Source organism: Schistocerca cancellata, chromosome 1 (genome assembly GCF_023864275.1).
Source record: "Schistocerca cancellata isolate TAMUIC-IGC-003103 chromosome 1, iqSchCanc2.1, whole genome shotgun sequence".
Lineage (NCBI taxonomy): Eukaryota > Metazoa > Arthropoda > Insecta > Orthoptera > Acrididae > Schistocerca > Schistocerca cancellata.
Genome location: NC_064626.1, coordinates 661936903 through 661957149, shown reverse-complemented (window position 1 = coordinate 661957149; position 20247 = coordinate 661936903). Strand labels below are relative to the sequence as shown.

At 40.3% G+C, this 20247-nt stretch overlaps 1 protein-coding gene across 2 annotated transcripts in view; it reads left to right on the top strand.

Moving 5' to 3' along the window:
• LOC126183769 (TBC1 domain family member 9) overlaps positions 1-20247 on the top strand; it is a 204245-nt gene that overhangs the window by 19083 nt on the left and 164915 nt on the right. For both annotated transcript variants that reach the window (XM_049926012.1, XM_049926005.1), the window contains exons 3-4: positions 7268-7441; positions 19194-19290. In XM_049926012.1, the coding sequence (XP_049781969.1) occupies positions 7268-7441; positions 19194-19290 (271 nt within the window). The remainder of the gene's footprint in view (positions 1-7267; positions 7442-19193; positions 19291-20247) is intronic.

Genomic DNA, 20247 nt, shown 5'->3' with positions numbered 1-20247 from the left:
TCCTGAGGACCTTGGCCTCGCCAACACCTCGGATGTCATGGTGGATGCGAACACTCACCCTGTGGCTATAGGTGATGCTGAGGCCTAATTTGCCTCATTGGTCACTCCATGCCACTGCAGATGACAGAAAGCATCATTCTCCAGTGGAACTGCGGCAGTTTTTTCTCCCACCTGGCTGAGTTACATCAACTTTTAAGCAGTATCACAGCTTTTTGCGTTGTCCTTCAAGAGACCTGGTTTCCCATAATGTGAACCCCCGCCCTTCGTATCTATCAGGGTACTTCAAAAACCGTTCTGTCTATGGCAGACTGTGAGGTGGAGTATGTATTTTCATCCTTACCTCTGTCTGTAGCGAACCTGTGCCCCTTCAAACACCTTCAGGAGCTGTGGTTGTCAGGGTGAAGACAACACAGGAAATTACCATCTGTAACATCTACCTCACTCCAGATGGTGAAGCGACACCCCAGATTTTAGCTGCACTTATTTTTACAACTCCCCCCACTTTTTTTCCTTCTGGGTGATTTTAAGGTCCATAACCCTTTGTGGGGTGGAGCCAAGGTTAGTAGCCATGGCAGAGATGTTGAGGACCTACTCACTTGCCTCGACCTTTGCCTGCTTAAAACAGGTGCCCCCACACGTTTCAGTGTGGCACATGGCACATATTCGGCCATTGATCTCTCTGTTTACAGTCCTGACCTTCTCCCATCTATCCGCTGGAGAGTACATGACGACTTGTGTAGTAATGAACACTTCCCCATCTTCCTGTCACTCCCCTGGCATCATGCCTATGGCTGCCTACCCAGACGGGCTTCAGCCAAGGTAGATTGGGAAGCCTTCACTGCTGCTGTAACTGTTGAGTCTCCCTCACAGGGTGCCATCGATGCGGTGGTTGAACAGGTCAGTACAACAATCGTTTTCTGTGGAGGGAAACACGATCCCTTGTTCCTTAGCGTGCCTCTGGCAAAAGACAGTACCTTAGGTGGTCGCTGGAAATTGCTGAGGCCATTAAAGAGTGTAGGCGGGCTTTACAGCGACATAAGAGGTACCCTTCCCTAGAGCACCTAATAACTTTTAAATGGCTCCGTGTCCACATGTGCCAGCCTATAAAAAGACTCAAACAGGAGTGTTGGGAGAGACACGTCTCAACCATTGGGTGCCATACATCACCTCCCCAAGTCTGGATGAAGATCAGACATGTTTATGGGTACTGGATCCCAACAGGTGTCCCTGGCATTAGCATCAATGGCATGTGATCTACTGATGCAAACGCCATTGCCAAGCACTTTACTGAGCACTATGCTCACACCTCGGGGTCAGAGAATTACCCCTCCCCCTCCCCCCCAAACCTTATGCACCCTCGAATGGCAGATGGATAGGAAAGTCCTTTCGTTCACTGCACGCCACAGTAAACCATATAACACCCCATTTACAGAGTATGAGCTCCTCAGTGCCCTTGCACATTGCCCTGACACAGATCCGTGGCCATTCATATCCACAGTCAGATGATTAAACATCTCTCGTCCGACTACAAGTGACATCTCCTCGTGATCTTCAACTGGATCTGGTGTGATGGCGTCTTTCCATCACAATGGCAGGAGAGCACCATCATTCTGGTGATCAAACCCAGTAAAAACCTGCTTGATGTGGATAGCTATCAGCCCATCAAACTCGATGTTCTTTGCAAGCTGCTGGAAAGTATGGTATGTCGGCGGTTAGGTTTGGTCATGGAGTTACGTGGCATACTGGCTCCGTGCCAGGCCAGTTTTTGTCTGGGTCGCTCTAACACTGATAATCTTGTACCCCTCAAGTCTGCCATCCAAACAGCCTTTTCCAGACAACACCTTGTTGCCATCTTTTTTGATTTACGAAAAGTGTATGACACCACCTTGCGACATATCCTTACCACATTATACGAGTGGGGTCTCAGAGGCCCGCTCCCAATTTTTATCCAAAATTTCCTGTTGCATTGTACTTTCCATGTCCAAGTTGGTGCCTCCCATAGTCCCCCCATATCCAGGAGAATGGGGTTCTGCAGGGCTCTTTATTGAGTTATCTCTACCTTTAGTGGCCATTAACAGTCTAGCAGCAGCTGTAGGGCTGTTCGTCTCACCTTCTCTGTATGCAGACGACTTCTGCATTTCGTACTGCTTCACCAGTACTGGTGTTGCTGAGTGGCATTTACATGGAGCCATCCACAAGGGGCAGTCATGGGCTGTAGCCTACAGCTTCCAGTTTTCAGCCGCAAAGTTGTGTGTCGTGCACTTCTGTCAGCGTCGTACTTTTCATCCGGACCCAGAACTTTACCTTCGACAATCCACTCACTATAGTGGAGACAAATCAATTTTTAGGACTGGTTTTTGACATGCGATTGACTTGGCTTCCTCACCTTGGCCAGCTTAAGCAGAAGTGCTTTCAGTACCTCAACGCCCTCCGAAGCCTGAGCAACACCAACTGGGATGCAGATCGCTCTATGCTGCTGCAGCTCTACAGAGCCCTTGTTCAATCCCACCTTGATTATGAGAGTCTGGTTTATGGTTTGGCAGCACCCTCAGTGTTGCGTTTACTTGACCCATTGCACCACTGTGGTGTTCACCTAGTGACGGGAGGTTTTAGGATGAGTTGGTGACCAGTTTCCTGGTGGAGGCTGGAGTCCCTCCATTGGAGGTTAGGTGTGCTCAACTGCTCGCCAGTTACATTGCACACATTTGTAGTTCTGTACATCCGAATTACCATCTCCTTTTCCCACCCACGGCAGTTCATCTCCCACATCGGCAGCCCAGGCCAGGGCTTACAATTACAGTTCACGACAGTTCCCTCCTGTCCAAACTAGAGTCCTTACCTTTACCATCTAAATTTGATGTCCATTCACGTACACCTCCATAGTGTAAACATCAGCCAAAGCTTTGCCTGAAACTTTCACATGGCCCTAAGGACACCGTTAAGCCTGCGGCTCTCCGGTGTCACTTCCTCTCGATTCTTGAAATGCACCGGGGCCATGAAGTGGTTTACACTGACGGCTCGATAGCTGATGGTCACGTTGACTTTGCGTATGTCCATGGAGGACATATTGAACAGCACTCCTTGCCAGATGGCTACAGTGTTTTCACTGCAGAGCTGGCAGCCATATCTTGTGCACTTGAGCACATCTGCTTATGCCCTGCCGAGTCATTTCTCATGTGTACTGACCCCTTGAGCAACCTACAAGCTATTGACCAGTGCTACCCTTGCCAGGAGTCCCTGTATGCCCTGGAATGGTCCAGTCATTCTGTGGTGTTTGTGTGGACTCAGCCCACGTTGGAATCCCAGGAAATGAAATAGGCTGATGAAACAGGCTACATGGAAACTGCTGGAGATCGGCATCCCTGTTTCTGACCTGCGATCATTATTACGCCATAAGGTTTTTTGGCTTTGGAAGACGGAATGGCATAATCTCAGTACGCACAAGAAACTGCGTGCCATTAAGGAGACTTCTAATGTGCGCAAGTCCTCCATGCAGGCATCTTGCAGGGATTCTGTGGTTCTCTGCCGTCTCCACATTGGCCATGCTTGGGCAACGCATGGCTACCTCCTTCGCCATGAAGACCCACCTCAGCGTGGGTACGGTGCCTGGTTGATAGTGGCCCTTATTCTGGTGTACTGTCCTACTTTGACTTTCTTGCGACAAAATCTTAGGTTACCGGACAAGTTGCTGCTAGTTTTATCTGACAATGCTTCATTTGCTGATTTAGTTTTATGTTTTATTTGTGAGGATGGGTTTTATCATTTAAGTTTTAGCACATTTCCTTTGTTCCTGTGTGTCCTCCACCCTAGTGCTTTCAGGTTGGAGGTTTTTGTGTGTTGCTTCTCCTTTTTATTCTCATGGTCAGCCAGCCATGGTAACTTGCTTTCTTGTTTTAATCTCTCTTCTACCTGTTTCTTGCATCTGTCTGTAGTTTTCTTCTCCAATTTTGTCCATTTTAGAGTTTGTTGCCATTCTGTTGTTCCTTTTCCTTTCGTCCAGCTGTGTTTTGTGTGTATTGATTGTTTTACTTCGACCCTTGTGGAATTATTTTAATTGGAATGAGGGACCAATGACCTTGCAGTTTGCCTCCCCCCCCCCCCCCCCCCCAAACCAACCAACCATCACTAGTAATGGCTCTGTTGTGTAGAATTTTTGTTTTATGATCTAAATCAGTCAAAATGTTTTATGTTAATTTACTGCCATGGTCTGATAAACCATTTAACATTGTAATGAATCTTTCACTCTTCAACAGTGTGTATGATGATCTAAAACTTACTTAGAGGTTAAAACAATGTGCCAGGCAAGAGCATAATCCTGGATCCTTGCTTTTTGTGGGAAATTTTCTTATTCACAGCTTGCAAAATCAACATTTAAAGTTCAATACATAGTCTGGTACACAAGTTAAGTATGTTACTATCACAACTTTTTAAACTAAACCATTTTCACATTTAACAGTTCTTTGTGTATGTGAATAAATCAAATGTTATCAAGGATAGATTCCATGATGCACTTCGTCGCCTCACAACTGGCTGCAGTGCCAGTACCTAAGTAAGAAGAAGGCAGTGGCATACTGCAGTGGTGTACCAGCAGGATCATACTTAGTGAAAAACTCCTTGTATGTGTGTTTCTCCCTATGTAGATCGGTGTCAACAAAATATTTTTGCATTCGAAGGAGAAAGTTGACGATTGAAATTTCGTGAGAAATTCCTCCACAATGAAAAATGCCTTTGTTTTAATGTTGTTCATCCCACATCCTGTATCATTTCAGTGGCACTCCTTCCCCCCCCCCCCCCCCCCCCCCCCCATTTCGCAATAATACAAAATCTGCTGCCGTTCTTTGAACTTTTTCAATATAATCCGTCAGTCCTATCTGGTAAGCATCCCACAACGTGCAGCAGTATTCTAAAAGAGGATGGACAAGCATAGTGTAGGCAGTCTCCTTAATAGATCTGTTACATTTCCTAAGTGTCCTGCCAATTAAATGTAGTCTTCAGTTAGCCTGCCCCACAACATTTTTTGTGTGTTCCTTCCAATTTAAGTTGTTCATAATTGTAATTCTTAGGTATTTAGTTGAATTTACGGCCTTTAGATTTAACTGATTTAGCATGTAACCGAAGTTTAGTGGATTCCTTTTAGCACTCACATGGATGACCTCACACTTTTTGTTATTTAGGATCAATTGCCAGTTTTTGCACCATACATAATATATTTTTTAAATTCTATTTCAATTTGTTGTGATCTTATGATGACTTCACTAATCGATAAATGACAGTGTCATCTGCAAAGAACGTAAGACAGCTGCTCTGATTGTCCCCTGAATTGTTTATATAGATAAGGAACAGCAAAGGGCCTATACACTACTTTGAGGAATACAAGAACTCACTTCCGTTTCACTCGATTTTCCATCAGTTACTATGAACTGTGACCTCTGACAGGAAATAATGAATCTAGTCACATAACTGAGACGATATTCCTTAGGTATGCAATTTCACTAAAAGCCGCTTGTGTGGTACAGTGTCGCTGTAGGATTGGTGGATACTTTAATTCTACTTCCAGCACATAGAAAGTAGTTAGCTTTGACAATTACCAGTGTAGGCTACTCCTTTAAATATTAAGCAATAAACTGTACAGTGTGGGAGCCTGTATTAGAAATGATACTCAAGTGTATGGGATTCATATTTGTTCTACTGATGGGGGCAGTGAGCATGTGTAAAAGAAAACCTGAAAGTCGATAACTTTTTCTTGGGACTCTTCCATTTGGTCCATGTTTGCATAGATAATCAATAATATCGGAATTGTGAGTCCACTTTGAAGCAAAACGCCTTGTTATTTGTTTACTTATTTATTCCCCAAACTAGTTTCGGGGACAAATATCACTGTTGTCAGAAGCTTCTATAAATCTTATTTATTGCATGTAAACAAATAATAAGGTGTTTTGCATCAAAGGGGACTCACAATTCTGATATTGTTGTTTAATGTGAGAGGTAAATGATGAAATGTCTTAAACCTAGAAGTTGCACCTCTTGTGGAAAGCAGTCACTTCCAAATCATATTAGGAACTGAAAGCTGGTTGAAACAAAAAGTAGAAAGTAGGGGAATTACCAGTGATGCATTTTAGAATGATATAATAAAATTGGATAGATAAAAAATTTACTCAGCAAGTGGTGTCACGAGAAAACACACATAAGAGTTAAGCTTTTGAAATCAAGTGCTCCTTCTGGCTGAAGGGATGAAGGAAAAGAACTGATTTGAGGTATAGGAAATGGGAAGAGTTACTGAAAAGTCACTCAGAACACCAGGTCAGAAGAGACGTACCAGATGGGATGAGAAGTATTTCTCTCTCATGCTACTAATTGTGTCTTTCATTATTCTTTACTTTTGAATACATTATGGGAGTAGCAGTGATCAATGAGTTACAAATATTTACTATTAAAAACAGTCTTGATCACAATTTATTTATTAAGGTTTCGACCACTACTGTGGTCATCTTCAGACCATTGAGTAGGAACCTCTTTCTGCTGGAGAATCACTCAGTAGTGATTCTCCAGTAGAAAGAGGTTCCTACTCAATGGTCTGAAGATGACCACAGTAGTGGTCGAAACCGGTCACCTTAATAAATAAATAAATCGTGATCAAGAATGTTTTTAATAGTAAATATTTCATTATTCTGTTTCCTGATCCATTTGTTCGTTTTTGCATTTGTATTGGTAATTATGAACATGTTTCCCACTATTAAGTGCTGATGACCCACAGTTTTTTTAGTAATTTTCAGATTAAAAATCCATATCCCACAACAGTAAGTCAAAATGGGCAGTAGATACTATGTTTCCATTTGAGAAACAATAGGGGGTTGGTTTTTAAAACTCGCTTTAATTAATCTAAAACTACTATGAGCCATATTGTATCACCTGTTTATTTCTTTTGTTGTTCATCCAGTTGTTGTCTTCCACGAACATGTTTATTCTCTTTTTTCATAGTTGAGAGGGCTGAAGACTTAGCATAGAGCTGCAGAGAATAGCATTGGTGCCATGGAATCTCCTTTCCAGACTCCTGTTTAATACTGAATGTCCCACTGTAATAAAGTAGATGCCTGAAAATAAATACCTTAATATTTAATGTTGGAATGTTGAAAGAATACTGCTAATTTTCAGTGTATACAGCAACCTTAGTGCATGATATATGCCCAAGAGTCTCTTTGTCTTAATTTTATAACCTCAGAAAAGTGAAATTTGGCGAATATTAATTAAATGAAAATTATTTTTAAAGTGATTGCATGCTCTCTGACACATGTGGAAATTGAGAAGGATTGGGAGTGGCTGCAGCGTAACCTGTCTAGCACACTGAGTTCATTTGATAATGAAGATGATGTTACTGAATTCGTCTGCTGCAAAATTCAGTCGGTCATAGCAAACAATGTACCAGATAATCAAGGCATTGATGGTGAGTTCTGTTTGAGTAACTATATTTCAATACTCGAAGCTATGTACTGATACACAGTAAAGAATTTTTGAGTTGTAATAAAGAAGCTGAAATTAATTTTGTTTGAAAACTTTTATAATTCAGAGAAATTTTGTAGACCATTTCTCTCTCTCAATTTTGTGGTAAAAATTAAACCTAGAATTAAGTTGAATGTGAACAAAATAAGGCATTCATATAAATTGTTTGCTTATAGTTATGTATAAACTGATCTTTTTTCCAAACCAGTTAATACTTTGCACCTATATTGTGTATGGAATGTTAGTAACAGTTTAATATGTGTAATGAATTCATGTATGAATTGTGAGGTGCCAAAGTTGTAAGACACTGCAACCTTATTTGGGATGGTGGTATTTCAAATCCCCGCCAAGCCTTCTAGATAGATTTACCATGATTTCCTTAAATCGCTTAGGGCAAAGGCCAAGATGTATCCTTTGATAGGGCATAGCTGACTTCCTTCCCCACTTTTCCACTGTTTGAGTTTGTGCTCCACCTGTAATGACCATGTCATTGACTGGACGTGAAACCTTAGTCTTTCATTAATTCAAGTACATACTCAGCTTTATGTATGTATACTGTGTTTTTTTCTAAACCCCTGGCATATAGGCCACCCTGCATGACAGGCATATTGTGTGGGGACTGTATTGACCTGCAAAATCGAAGCAGGGCAGCCTACATGTGAAGGACAAGAAAGTTTTCCAGGCCCAACTTGTAGGCTGCCCTGCATGACAGGCACTTGTTGAGTTGGACTTATATCAGCCTGCTTCACTGACTTGCTTTGCATGGTGGCCCGTAGATTAAGGGCAAATAAATGATTTTCAAGCCCTTGGTGAGTGGCTTGCCTTGAATGACAGGCATGTTGTGGGAATAGAAACTGTATTCCAGGGGCTACATGTGCTGATGAGCATAGATGGGGATGGGTTAACATGGATAGAGGAGGGGATGGTGAGAGGGAGACAGGAGAAAGATATAAGATATACATACATACATACATACATACTTACATATAGAGAAATGTTACTTAGAAATAAACAGTCTTAAACTAGATTAATCTAGAATGCTTTGTCCATTGTTTTTTACTGTAGCTGCTGGTGTGGCATTTGGGGGGAAGGAGGCGGTAGTGTATGGCTAGAATTCGAAATCAGTGATGTCTAGCCATACACTGCCCCCCTTTCTTCCCCCAAATGCCACACCAGCAGCTACAGTAAAAAAAAAGTGGACAAAGAGCTCTAGATTAATCTAGTTTAAGACTGCTTATTTTTAAGTAACATTTCTCTATATGTATGTATGTATGTATGTATGTATAAACGCCTGAAGATGAACAGAAAATGTTCGAAACGTGTTGCATTATGTTAGATTAAGCATAAAATAAAAAGTGACTGGTAGTAGAAACTTGAAATAAATAATTATCCCACACAGTCATGGTGCACAAAGAGAGCCATTATGGCTGAAAATAATTCCCCTATTATATTTCTCAAAGTATCATGTCACAGGCTTAAAAAAAAAAAGACATATAGAATCATTTACTAGGTTATTTGTATGATAAAAACTACCAAAAACTAAATGTTTTTGGTGAAATAATAAAATTGTATCTATAATATGTACATCTGTGTCCATAAATGTAGGAATCTTTGTGATTCACAATAACCCATGTGGATTGGTGTTAATGTGTGCACTGAGAGATATCCTGACCATATTATAGTATGTAACACAGTGATATACATACAGAGTTACCAGAAAACTGGCTATGAGTGACACTATGTTCGATGCCCCTCTGCAGTGACATACACATCAATATGGGGTGTAGTGCTTGTACAGGGCAGTACCCCATGCACAATACCTCTGCCCACAATGGATCAGGCTGTCCAATGTGGCTTGCAGTAACGTCTCCCGTTGGACAAGGGTACTTTTGAGGTAAACAGTAGTATATGTTGACAGCATTAGGGCTCTACTATTTCAGTTTAGAATATCTCTTGAATATTAAATCATATTAACTCCAGGAATTGAGATGGCCATTCTAGATGTGATTTCCTCCTGTTCCAGATACTCATTCTCTAGGACAGTTGTACTTCCATCATATTGAAAACCATACTGATACGAACAATGAGACAGCTGCACATACAACTGCAGGATGCCTTCCCTAAAGATTGCAGCAGTCCCATTACCTTCATGAATACAAATTGTGCTGCACATGTTTGTATCATAAAACCACACAGACAAAAACATTGGTACAGCCAGAGCTCCTTTTCCATAATATTATTAAGTTTAGTAGTATTGTTGTGTGTCCCAGGGGCTACTAGATGAACAGACACTTCTATTTACTAATTTAATTATTGGTGTATTATTTTTTGGCATAACTTGTATTTGCTACATTGAAACAAAAGCAAACTGTACTACTACTACTACTACTACTACTACTACTGGTAGTAGTAGTCATATAAATGAGAAAAAGAGAAGAAAAAATTGTTAATAACATAACATAACAAATACCAGAAATAAAAACTGCTTGTATTAAAAAAGTCTTAAATTAGGCTAATTCTAAATTAAGACTGTAATTTGATCTGGGTGTTAGTCCACAATATGCATGTTCTACCAAAGCACAGTCTCCTGATCCCATTCTGCATGACACATGTTGCTGTTTCCTCCCTATCCTAGAGGCATCTCACGTGTGTTGTCTGTGAAGCCTAATCTCTTCTTGTAGCTGGATCTTATCTTTCCAAATCAAATTCCAATCCACTTCCTGACATCTTTGCAGATAATAATTTTTGTTCAGTACCTAGTAGAATTCACTGCCCCTGTGAGTTTATAACACGCACTGTTTTCTCTCTCTCTCTCTCTCTCTCTCTCTCTCTCTCTCTCTCTCTCTCTCTCTCTCCCCTCCTTGTCCTCCTCCTCCATCTTTGATATTTGTAATTTGTATGTAGATTACACTTGAAGAAAATATGCTCAAGAGTCACTGTCAGTCCACAAACATCACTTTATCATTATTTATCCTCTTTAGGTAAGTGGGATATGGGCCATGTCCACTTATAGAGTGAACCAAACCTCTTGAGAGGTGAATTTCACCAATCAACAACCTTTCCTTAACATTAAGAAATATTTCATATACTTTTCTCGCAGTAGTACTGCTTTCCCAGGATCCTTGCCATTATATTAATAACTTATTCATTATTTCCAACTTGCTGTCTGCATATTCTCCTACAATGGCATTAACTCCCTCTGTCCTTATTTATTAGCCAGTACAATGCACATTTGTGGTGTATTATGGAATCCATTGGCCAAATCCCAAGAATAATAAAAAGAGCACCTGTTGATATTCCCCGAGTAATCTTATCAGTATACTTCCCTCCACTCTTCATATTACCTGGATCAAAGTTGTTATACTCAATATGTGAGCCCATACACTTGCTCTATATCCCATGATGCCTGCTAGGATTTGTTCACAACATTCTTATTAACTGCAAAGGCAGTCTGAATTTATTTTGTGCTATATTGATGATCTTTTGCAAAACTGTGGGTACCTTTACTACAGGTTTGTGGACATTGCAAAATACTCTCTTGTCCAACCTGTGACTAATCCAAGAACAACACATTAATCCACTGTGGGTAAGAAACGGCACTCATCAAGCCATTTGTTGCTTTTGTGTGTTGTGACGGGGTTGCTGCAAAGGCTGGATGTTGGTAACAATTATCTACTGAAGATGGATAGAAGTGCAGCTGGAATAGGTGGCTGGTAGATAAAACATCTTTATTGCTGTTTGTTTATAAAAGCTTCTAGAATTAATGACCAACAGGATGAATACACCATCTTGGCATTACCCAGGGCATCTTCCTCTGATCAGACCTTCTTGGAGGAAGCACTGAGTGTGCAGTTCTGCCGTGGCTGCTGCTGTAAAGAAGTCTCGCATTACTCTGGCCCAGGCATGGTCAGCCTGGTGAAGAACATCTGGCACTGTGAACACATCACTCTCTCTCTCTCTCACCCTTAGTAGTACAGGGTGAAGTAGTCCTTCATTGGTATCTTGGCAGAGGTGAGGAGGCTGGACCGCATGTCATAGTCTTCCTTCTAAGCTGCTTAGTGCCTGGATGGACAGCAATTTGAGTCTCAGCAGCAGTAGTGGCAGCAGTCAAGATGATGTTGGCCAACACAGATTTCATATTACATTACTGCCTAGCTGTTCAGCAATGATAGGGTGGTTCTGAAGCATTTTAAATGCAGCTTCCAGTGCTAACAGTTGAGGAAAAAAGTTTGTTTCTCGGTTACATTGAAACATATTAAAAGGAGCTGGTGTTGTCGCTGAGGAGGAGGAGGAGGAGGAGGAGGAGGAGGAGGATGATGATGCAAAAGTGGCCAACGGTGAGGAGGCGCAGCGTCAACAGATTTCTGTCCATGGTGGTTGGCAAAGACTGCAGCCTGGTTAATGCTCTGATCTGTGGTGGAGTTTTTGCTGTTACATCTCCTCCCTTCTTAGTTTAATATGGTCCTCTGGATTGCTGTTAAAGAGCCCAACTGCAACTGGGAACTGATCCATCTGTCACTAGTTCTACAATTCACATTCTGCTTCACAAATTCGGAGTAAACACTTCTTGCACCACTTTTACCTTTGGTGTGTTGTTCTTCCCTTTTTATATAACTTTTATTTCATTTGTTGAGGTTGAGTCACTTCTTCACTCATGCCAGCATGACTGTTATTGACCCACAGGTTAAAAGAACGTAAGGATTGGGTAGGATTTGGGCAACTCTGTGTCTGAGGTGACAGTACACGATACTAATTGTTAACAGAACTGTGCAGCCAGCTGATATTGAAGTTCCTATAGTTAAAGAGTTGGTAATGATATGCTATACAATACTTTTTTATGTGGACTAGAAGGTGTCCCATTGATACATGGCCATTTTGTGCAGCTAATATCTGATCTAAGGAAGCGAAGCAAGCAGGGTTGGGTCTAAAGAGTTACTCAAGTAGGTTAAGTTTTTATCAGAAGGGATATCAAAGGGTATGTTCGGTAGGTAAATTAATGTGTGGATGATACTCAGGGTTGTGGTTGCAACGACGGTGGCTGGTAATTGAAAAGTTGGTCTGGAAATATCGTATTAGGTGCCATTGACCAATAAATCTTGATGGTGTAGCTCTACATACTTTATGCCACAGTAACCTCAATGCTCATAACAAGCGATAATAATGATCCCTGGGTTTACCATGGATTATAATGAATGCAGTTGTTTCCTTTGGAAAGATTCCATTTTTTCTGTAATTATCTCTTTTGGACGCTCTGTTGTGGTCGGAAGTGGGACAGATTAATTCACGTGACCTAGGTACAGTGTTTACCCATTGTGTGGGACAGCTGGTGATTGGCCTGGTCTGATTGCATAGTAGTTCCTGCCTGGAGAACAGTGCTATGTAATACTACCATTCATCTTAGATGAATAAACTGACTAAGCATAAAATCTCTATCCTTAAAGTGAAATGCCTACAACTAATGCGCACGCACACACACACACACACACACACACACACACACACACACACACACACACACACTCTTGCGCACTAAAACAGCCTACTTGCTGCTCAAGCCTGCACAAAATGGTCAACTACTTGCACATCAGTTATTCACAAAAAAGTTAACCTATTGCACTACATAACTTTGATGTTTTTTAGCACTAATGTTTTACTGCCATTGGCAATATTGCAAATAAGATTTCACTCAAAAGTTCCTTCAAATAAGCACCTAAACAAAATGTTTTCCTTGTGTTCATTTAAGAGCCTATTTCACAAAGACGACACACATTCTAGTTCAGTACCTCCTAAACCATAAACTTAACTATGATGTATATAAACATGCAACCCTAGTAATTAGCAAGTAAACACATAAAATTCACAAACATATTGCATCCTCAGTTATTTTGGAATTCTCTTGTATTTTATTAGTCCTGCTGATGTCCTGAGTGTATAGTGATGTCGGAATAAGTGTACGAGAGACCTGCTTCTTTTGTCTAATTTTTTCCTTCCTTCCCTTTCCCAGGCAAATATGGATCGGTTAGCATACCCTTTGTCCATCATGATACTTTGGTAATACTGATTTTTAAATATGGCTACTTACCTATCATTCCAAGGCTTTCATCTTTTTAACATTGCATGAAATATTTTTTAAACTTTTCAATAAATTCTTTGCCAATGATATTATCTTTTCCTGGAGGGGTCTTACATAGCTCAAAAGCTGATTAAAAACCACCTCACTGGAGGATAATTTTAAGTTACATGGCACTGCTACATAAGGAAGTAATGCATCCCAGTCATTGTGATGACTGTTAATGTAGTAACTCAACAGTTTCCCAACCATATGATGGACTTTTTCAGCACATCAGCTTCCCTGTGTGTGTATTGCACTGTTTATAAATTTTTTAATGCGTAATAATCCTCACAACTGCTTTGTTAAAACCTGACAAAATTTGTCCCTTGGTCCACCATCACTGCCTTGGGTGTTCCAAACATTGATATCCATTGGGTAATCATCACATGGGCCACTGTATCTGCCTGTTGGACAGAAAACATGATAAATGATCAGTTATCATTAGCACAAAATGGTTTTCTGATGGTATTTGAACAAACTGTAGAGTGCACATGCCTACCCTTTGCATCTGTAATCTATGCAGTGTAATCTTTTGACAAATGAGTTTTGCTCTTTGAGCACATTTGATACAATTTTTTATGTAAGGATCAACATCTGTTTTTGTGTCACCAACCAGTAATTTTCCCCAACTCTGTGTTCCATAGCCCAGCGGCCACTGTGCCCTGCTAGAATTAAATCATGAGCATTCGTCAACACTTCGTTACACAATTTCATTGACACTACTATGCACAACCTACATCTTGTCTTCCTGTTTAGCTCTCCATCTTCTGTGCTGACTTGTGGAAGCTTAGTAAACTGCTGCAGTATGAGTCAGCACTTTGTGCTTCTCGTCATTCTTCTGTGTCTACCCCAGCACATTTTTTAGTGTGTATCTTGTGACTAGACTGTCAGTGTTTCCGTGTGAATTACCTGATTGATGTACAATTTCAAAATCGAATTCACTCAGTCGCCAAGCCCTTCTAGAGAGACACCTAGTTGGATCTTTAAGTCCTAGTAACCATTTTGATGCCACATGATCAGTTATTACTACAAATTGTTGTCCATACAAATAACAGTGAAAATAAGTTGCTCCATATATTAGTGCCTGCATTCCTTTCTCAGTGGTAGAATACTTTTTCTCTGCCTTAAGTTGTTTTGATACATGTGCTATTGGATGTTCTTGTCTGTTTACCTCCTAGAATAAAATGCACACCTAGGAAAAATTATTAGCATGACACGACAACATAATTTGCTTTTAGTAATCTGGAAAAGTAAAAACTGGGCTAGAGGTGAATAAATTTTTTACTTTTAGGGAAGCTGTTTCGTAATCTGGAGGCCATTGAAACATTACTCCTTTTCCAGTAGTTGGTTGAGGGGTCTTGCAATTTCAGAGAATTTAGAATAAATTTTAGATAAAAGTTGGCTAGGCTTGAATATGAAAGCGGTTCCTTTTGTATAGTGAGTGTCAAGAGATTTTTTTACAGGCTGACTGCTAATCATGTTGCATGTAAATGACCAAATACTTCATGTAGACACAGCACAAGCTCTTATATATCCTCAGAAAACACAATATCCTCTAAATAAACCATATATTGCTTTGGTTTTAATCTCCTCAAAACACTAAGGCAGTTGACAGTTGCTGTTGTATTTCTCAATTCAAAAGGCACACAACAGTATTGATATGACTAGCTGGACATTGATAATGACTAGCTGGAGTTGAGAATACTATTTTCAGACCCACTTTTTAGGATCATAGTTTTAAAATAATTAATTGGCCTAGATTATCTTAAGGTCCCTGCAATTGTTTCTTGGTTTAAATTATGGTAGTTGGAATAAAATCTACATGCTTTACTGCCATCTGATGATTTTTTTGGTACAATGACAATGGGTGCAGGCCAAGGGTTATTACTCTCTTCTATGATCCTATCTTGAAGCTGTTGATCTGTAAACTCTTCCATGACAGTTTTCAAATGCTGTGGGACTTCGTGCAGTTTTTTTACAGACAAGTGACTTATTCCCAGGGAATATGATATTTTAATAGTGTGGCAGGCAGCAGTTGAAGAGGATTGAATAACTTAAAATATTCCTCTAATTGTCTCTCCGTGCTCCCCTTACTTTGTATCTTTAGACGTTGTACTTTCCTTGTCAGTGCAGTTAAAATGACAGACTGTCCAGGCATTGTACAGATCAATGTGAAATTCCTATCTTGTTCATCTTCATCCAGTACTTTGAAGCTAGGCATCAGAGAATTGTGCAAGCATCACCTCTTAGGAATTAAAGTTACCAATACTGACAGGCACAACTCTGCTTCCACCAATTTCCCTTACCTAAGACAAAAACTATATCATGGGAAACATTGTGCTTTATCTAATTCCTCATTCTCAGGCAAAGGATCAAATATACACAAAGAGTTTACCAGAAGATCAGCTCCTACGTCAGGCCAGATTAATCTTTCAGTACCGTTCGGTATGATATATTGTGAGTTGGCTTTAAAGTATGTTGTACACATTTTAGGTGGCCTTGATGAGATCCTTGCAACAGTAACGATTTTCCAGCGATAATACAAATATGAAAACAGTTGTATACTACATTGTTCTAAGTCAACTTTGGCATGATGTGCAGCTAGGAAATACGTATAAACAGAGTATGACTTCATAGCCATTTATAATCATAGGAGAACTTCTACCTTAACCTGGAAGTTACTTTCCCCCACTCAGAATCCTATCACTGCCAAACTTAGTGAATCAACATGACCCCTACCTATGCCATTTAATCTCCAGCTTGATGGATTCAATTCTACTTTAGAAGGTATATTCCTACTTGCCACCAATATGAGAGATCCAGTATCTAATTAAAAATCTGCAAAATTTTCCTCTCACATAATCAGTCAGAAAAAAGTCTGCACCTGCTTCCACACAGAGGTGATGTGTGTTAATTCTCACTGGGAGTGTGGTACAAAAGAGAGACTGCCCACTGTCCCTTTTACCAGGGGATGTGAGGTCTTGCCCTGTGACCAGTTTCTCTCTCTCTGCAATCTTCTGTTTGTACAATTCCGTTCAGAATGTCTGAAACATTTACATGTGTGATACTGTTGTTCCCTTCAGTTACACTTAAACACCTAAAAATTTGATATCTGTATTAAATTTTATTCCCTTTTCCCATGGTTTGGTGACCACATCAATTTCTGTTAGTGCTGCCACATTTTCTGTTGCTTCATTCAGAGTCTTTGAGAATTCCATACAAACCATATCTGACATTTCTGGCAGTAAACTCCACAAAGCACATCAAGCAGTCTCTGTCCAGCATCCTTTAATATGACCTTACTAGCTTTATCATCTTCAGAGAGCTCTTATGTTTTGGTATTAATTTTGTGAATGTGATCAAAAAAATTCTCTGCCGATTCTCCGTGTTTTGGAATTATCCCTTTAAGTTGCTCATGGTAGTATCTCAAGGTATTATTCCTCTACCAACCCGTGCCTCAAGTCATCCAACAGCTGTGCTTACCTTAATTTCTTGTGGCACATTGCATATGCCCTAGCATCTCCTGTTAACATTGGTTTAACTACGCTCAGTTTTTGTTCATTATTCCAGTTTCCCAACCTGGCAGCTGTATCCAAATTGTCAATAAAATTGAAGATATATTCCCCAGATTTCCCGGAAAATGGAGTAAACAACAAAGCGATGTCAATATCGGAGAAAGTTGCACTAGGATATGACCATTCCCTCCTTTTCTCTTAGCTGTGCTAATTCTGTCTGCAACTGAGTTACTTGATCTATCAGATTCTTAACACATCTTGAGCCAAAAGTTGTTTAGCCATATTGCCTATTTACTACCATCATAAGGATACAATTCATCCCAAAAATAATGTAGAAGAAAGAATAGGGATAGGGAGACAACCACAGTGGTCCAAAAACAAACTTTAAAGTCTTCTGGCTGTGTATCTTCACCTTCAACAGTTTTTCCAACACCAGTTATACCAGAGTTGCTGGGATAGCTGGATGTGGATGGTGATTCTGTACCAAATATAGAAATTCTGCAGAAGTAGGCAGCTGATAGATACGACAACATCTTTACTGTTGTTTGGGTACAATCATTGAGCTGTGAAGTTGCTAACATCAATGACAGGTGAGGTGAATATGCAATCTCAGTGTCGCCCAGGCTGTCATCCTCAAGTCTGACCTTACTGGAAGAAGTGCTGAGTATGCACTTCAGTGGTGGCTGTTGCTGTGTCACCAAGTCTGTTATTATCACCAGTCTGTAGCATGGTTAGCCTGGTGAAAAAGTCTGCTGTTGTGAACACATCAGGATTTGTCTTGCCCCCTAGTGTTCCAGGGCAAAGGAATCCTCGATTGGTACATCGGCAGAGGTGGGGATTGCTGGACTCCCACATTATGCTTCCATGAAGACAGAACAGAAGTGAGCTGTCTAGCACCTGCGTGCACAGGTGGTGGACAGCATTTCAAAAGTAGGTGATGGTAGTGGCAGCAGCATAATTGGCATAGTGTTGACCAACACATAATGGATTATTCATTAGTTCCCAGCATTTGATGATGAATGTTGCAGAAAGAATCTTGTTTCTGGGTTAAGTTGAAATGTCTCGAGCTGAGCTTGTGTCGTCACTCAGAAGGTGAACGACGCGAAAGTAGCCCAACTCTGAGGACTTACAGCATCAACAGGTCTCCATCAGTGGTGGTTGGCAGAGACTAAGCCCCGATTATAAATCTGGACTGTGGTGGATTTGAGGCCATTACAAGATGAGGAATATGTGGGCTGATTGCTGTGTATTCAGAATCAACTATTGAAGCAGATAATTTCAAATTTGATAGGAGATACATGACCCAAGGCTACCAAAGCCTCTTTGCCAGTTAAGACATCTTGGAGCACTCAAGGTGAGATAGTGAACCTGGTGCTGGATTGTAGTATATGATTGGACCTTGCCAGTGAGTATTCTCCACAGCTGTGAAATTACAATATGGGCAGTACTAAACTGTTGGCTCACCTGTATTATTTGTGATCTACCTCTAATCTGCCATTGATCCTGCAAAGGATTGTGCCATCAAGATCCATTTTGTATGTTATCAAACTTCCCTTCAAATCAAATTCTGTGTCTCAAATGCCCACAAAACATTCAGTCCTCTACTGAAGACCACTGACCATGCAAAATGTTGCAGATGCACTAAGCAGGCTCATACAGGTGTGCCTTACATGTGTTCATGTTATCCCATAACACTGTAGTTCATGCAGTGCATCAAGGTGCAGCCCCCCCCCCCTCCCCCTCCCCCTCCCCCTCCCCCTCCCATGGATCTCGACGACATGAGGACATAGGGTAAAAGGGGCCGATTGCTACTCAGCAAGTAACCTGTCTGACACACACACACACACACACACACACACACACACACACACACAGTGGAATGGCGGGGTTGAATGAGAGATCATTACGCATACACAATATCGGTGGTGGAAAATTTTCTTTCTGTAGCCGGCTCATTCACAGACAATATGACGACACACTTTGATTTATCACTTATTTCATTAAAATTGAGTTGTGTGGATTTTTCATTTAATTACACTGAGATAAATTTAATTTTGTCTGTCTTTCAGATGAGGACACACAATCATTCAAAACTGTATCTTTCAAGTTTCATCGTCTTTTCAATATGCCTCCTGAAGAGAAACTGGTCAATTATTATTCATGCAGGTGCGTATGTTCATTTATAATTAGAAAGTGCACTTACTCGTGTTGAAAATATTCATAGGAAGTCATCTGTTGTTATGATGAAATGAGTGGGTGTCACTCTCTTCTTCTAGCAGAAAAACACTGAAATTTCACTAGAGGGACAGCAAATGTTAATTACAGTACCTCCTGAAAAATTGGTGCATTTGTATGCTTTAATTTTATCTGTGTACATGGTGCCAGTCATGTAAAGTAATACTTTTCTTTCATTATGAGGGTTAGTGGCATATTGAGAGTGATACTTTCATTCACTGTACTTGCCATTATTTATGCTCTGTCATTATTCACTGTAATTTTCCAGTCCTATTTGGAAGTCTTAGAGACTGGGAGAAAGCTTAAAAAAATAGTTAGCATTAGTTTTTACTGTTAAGAGAAATTGGTGAAGTCTGTTTTGAGATATACAAGACTGTTTATAGTCATTAATTTATTCACACATGTTCAATACCTTAACAAAGTAGATCCTTCTAGAATTTTGAATGAATTAAGTTAAAGATAAGACAGAAGTGGCTACTGCAAGCAAATTCTATGTATTATACTAAATACAGATTATGAGTAGTGTTCATCCACTCACACTGGTAATTGTAGGAACCACTATTTATTTAGGAGAATAAAAGCCATTGCTTTTACTCAAAACTCTAGCTGTATTTTTATCAACTATTTTATACTAAGCATATATGTAACTTTAATTATGTCAGAGACCAATATTAGCTATGTACGCATCGAAAGAGTTAGAAACCTGTCCAATGTGAACATCATTGTTAAGTGGAATTTTCATCTCTGACAAGTTGATAATTTTCAGGAGAAGTGGCTAATGATATGTCCTTCTGGTTTGCTTTTTAATATTGAGAGATTTCTAGTATCCTGCCTGATGTCTGCATGTCACCTTTTGTAAATTCCTGTACTAGCATATATAACTCCTAT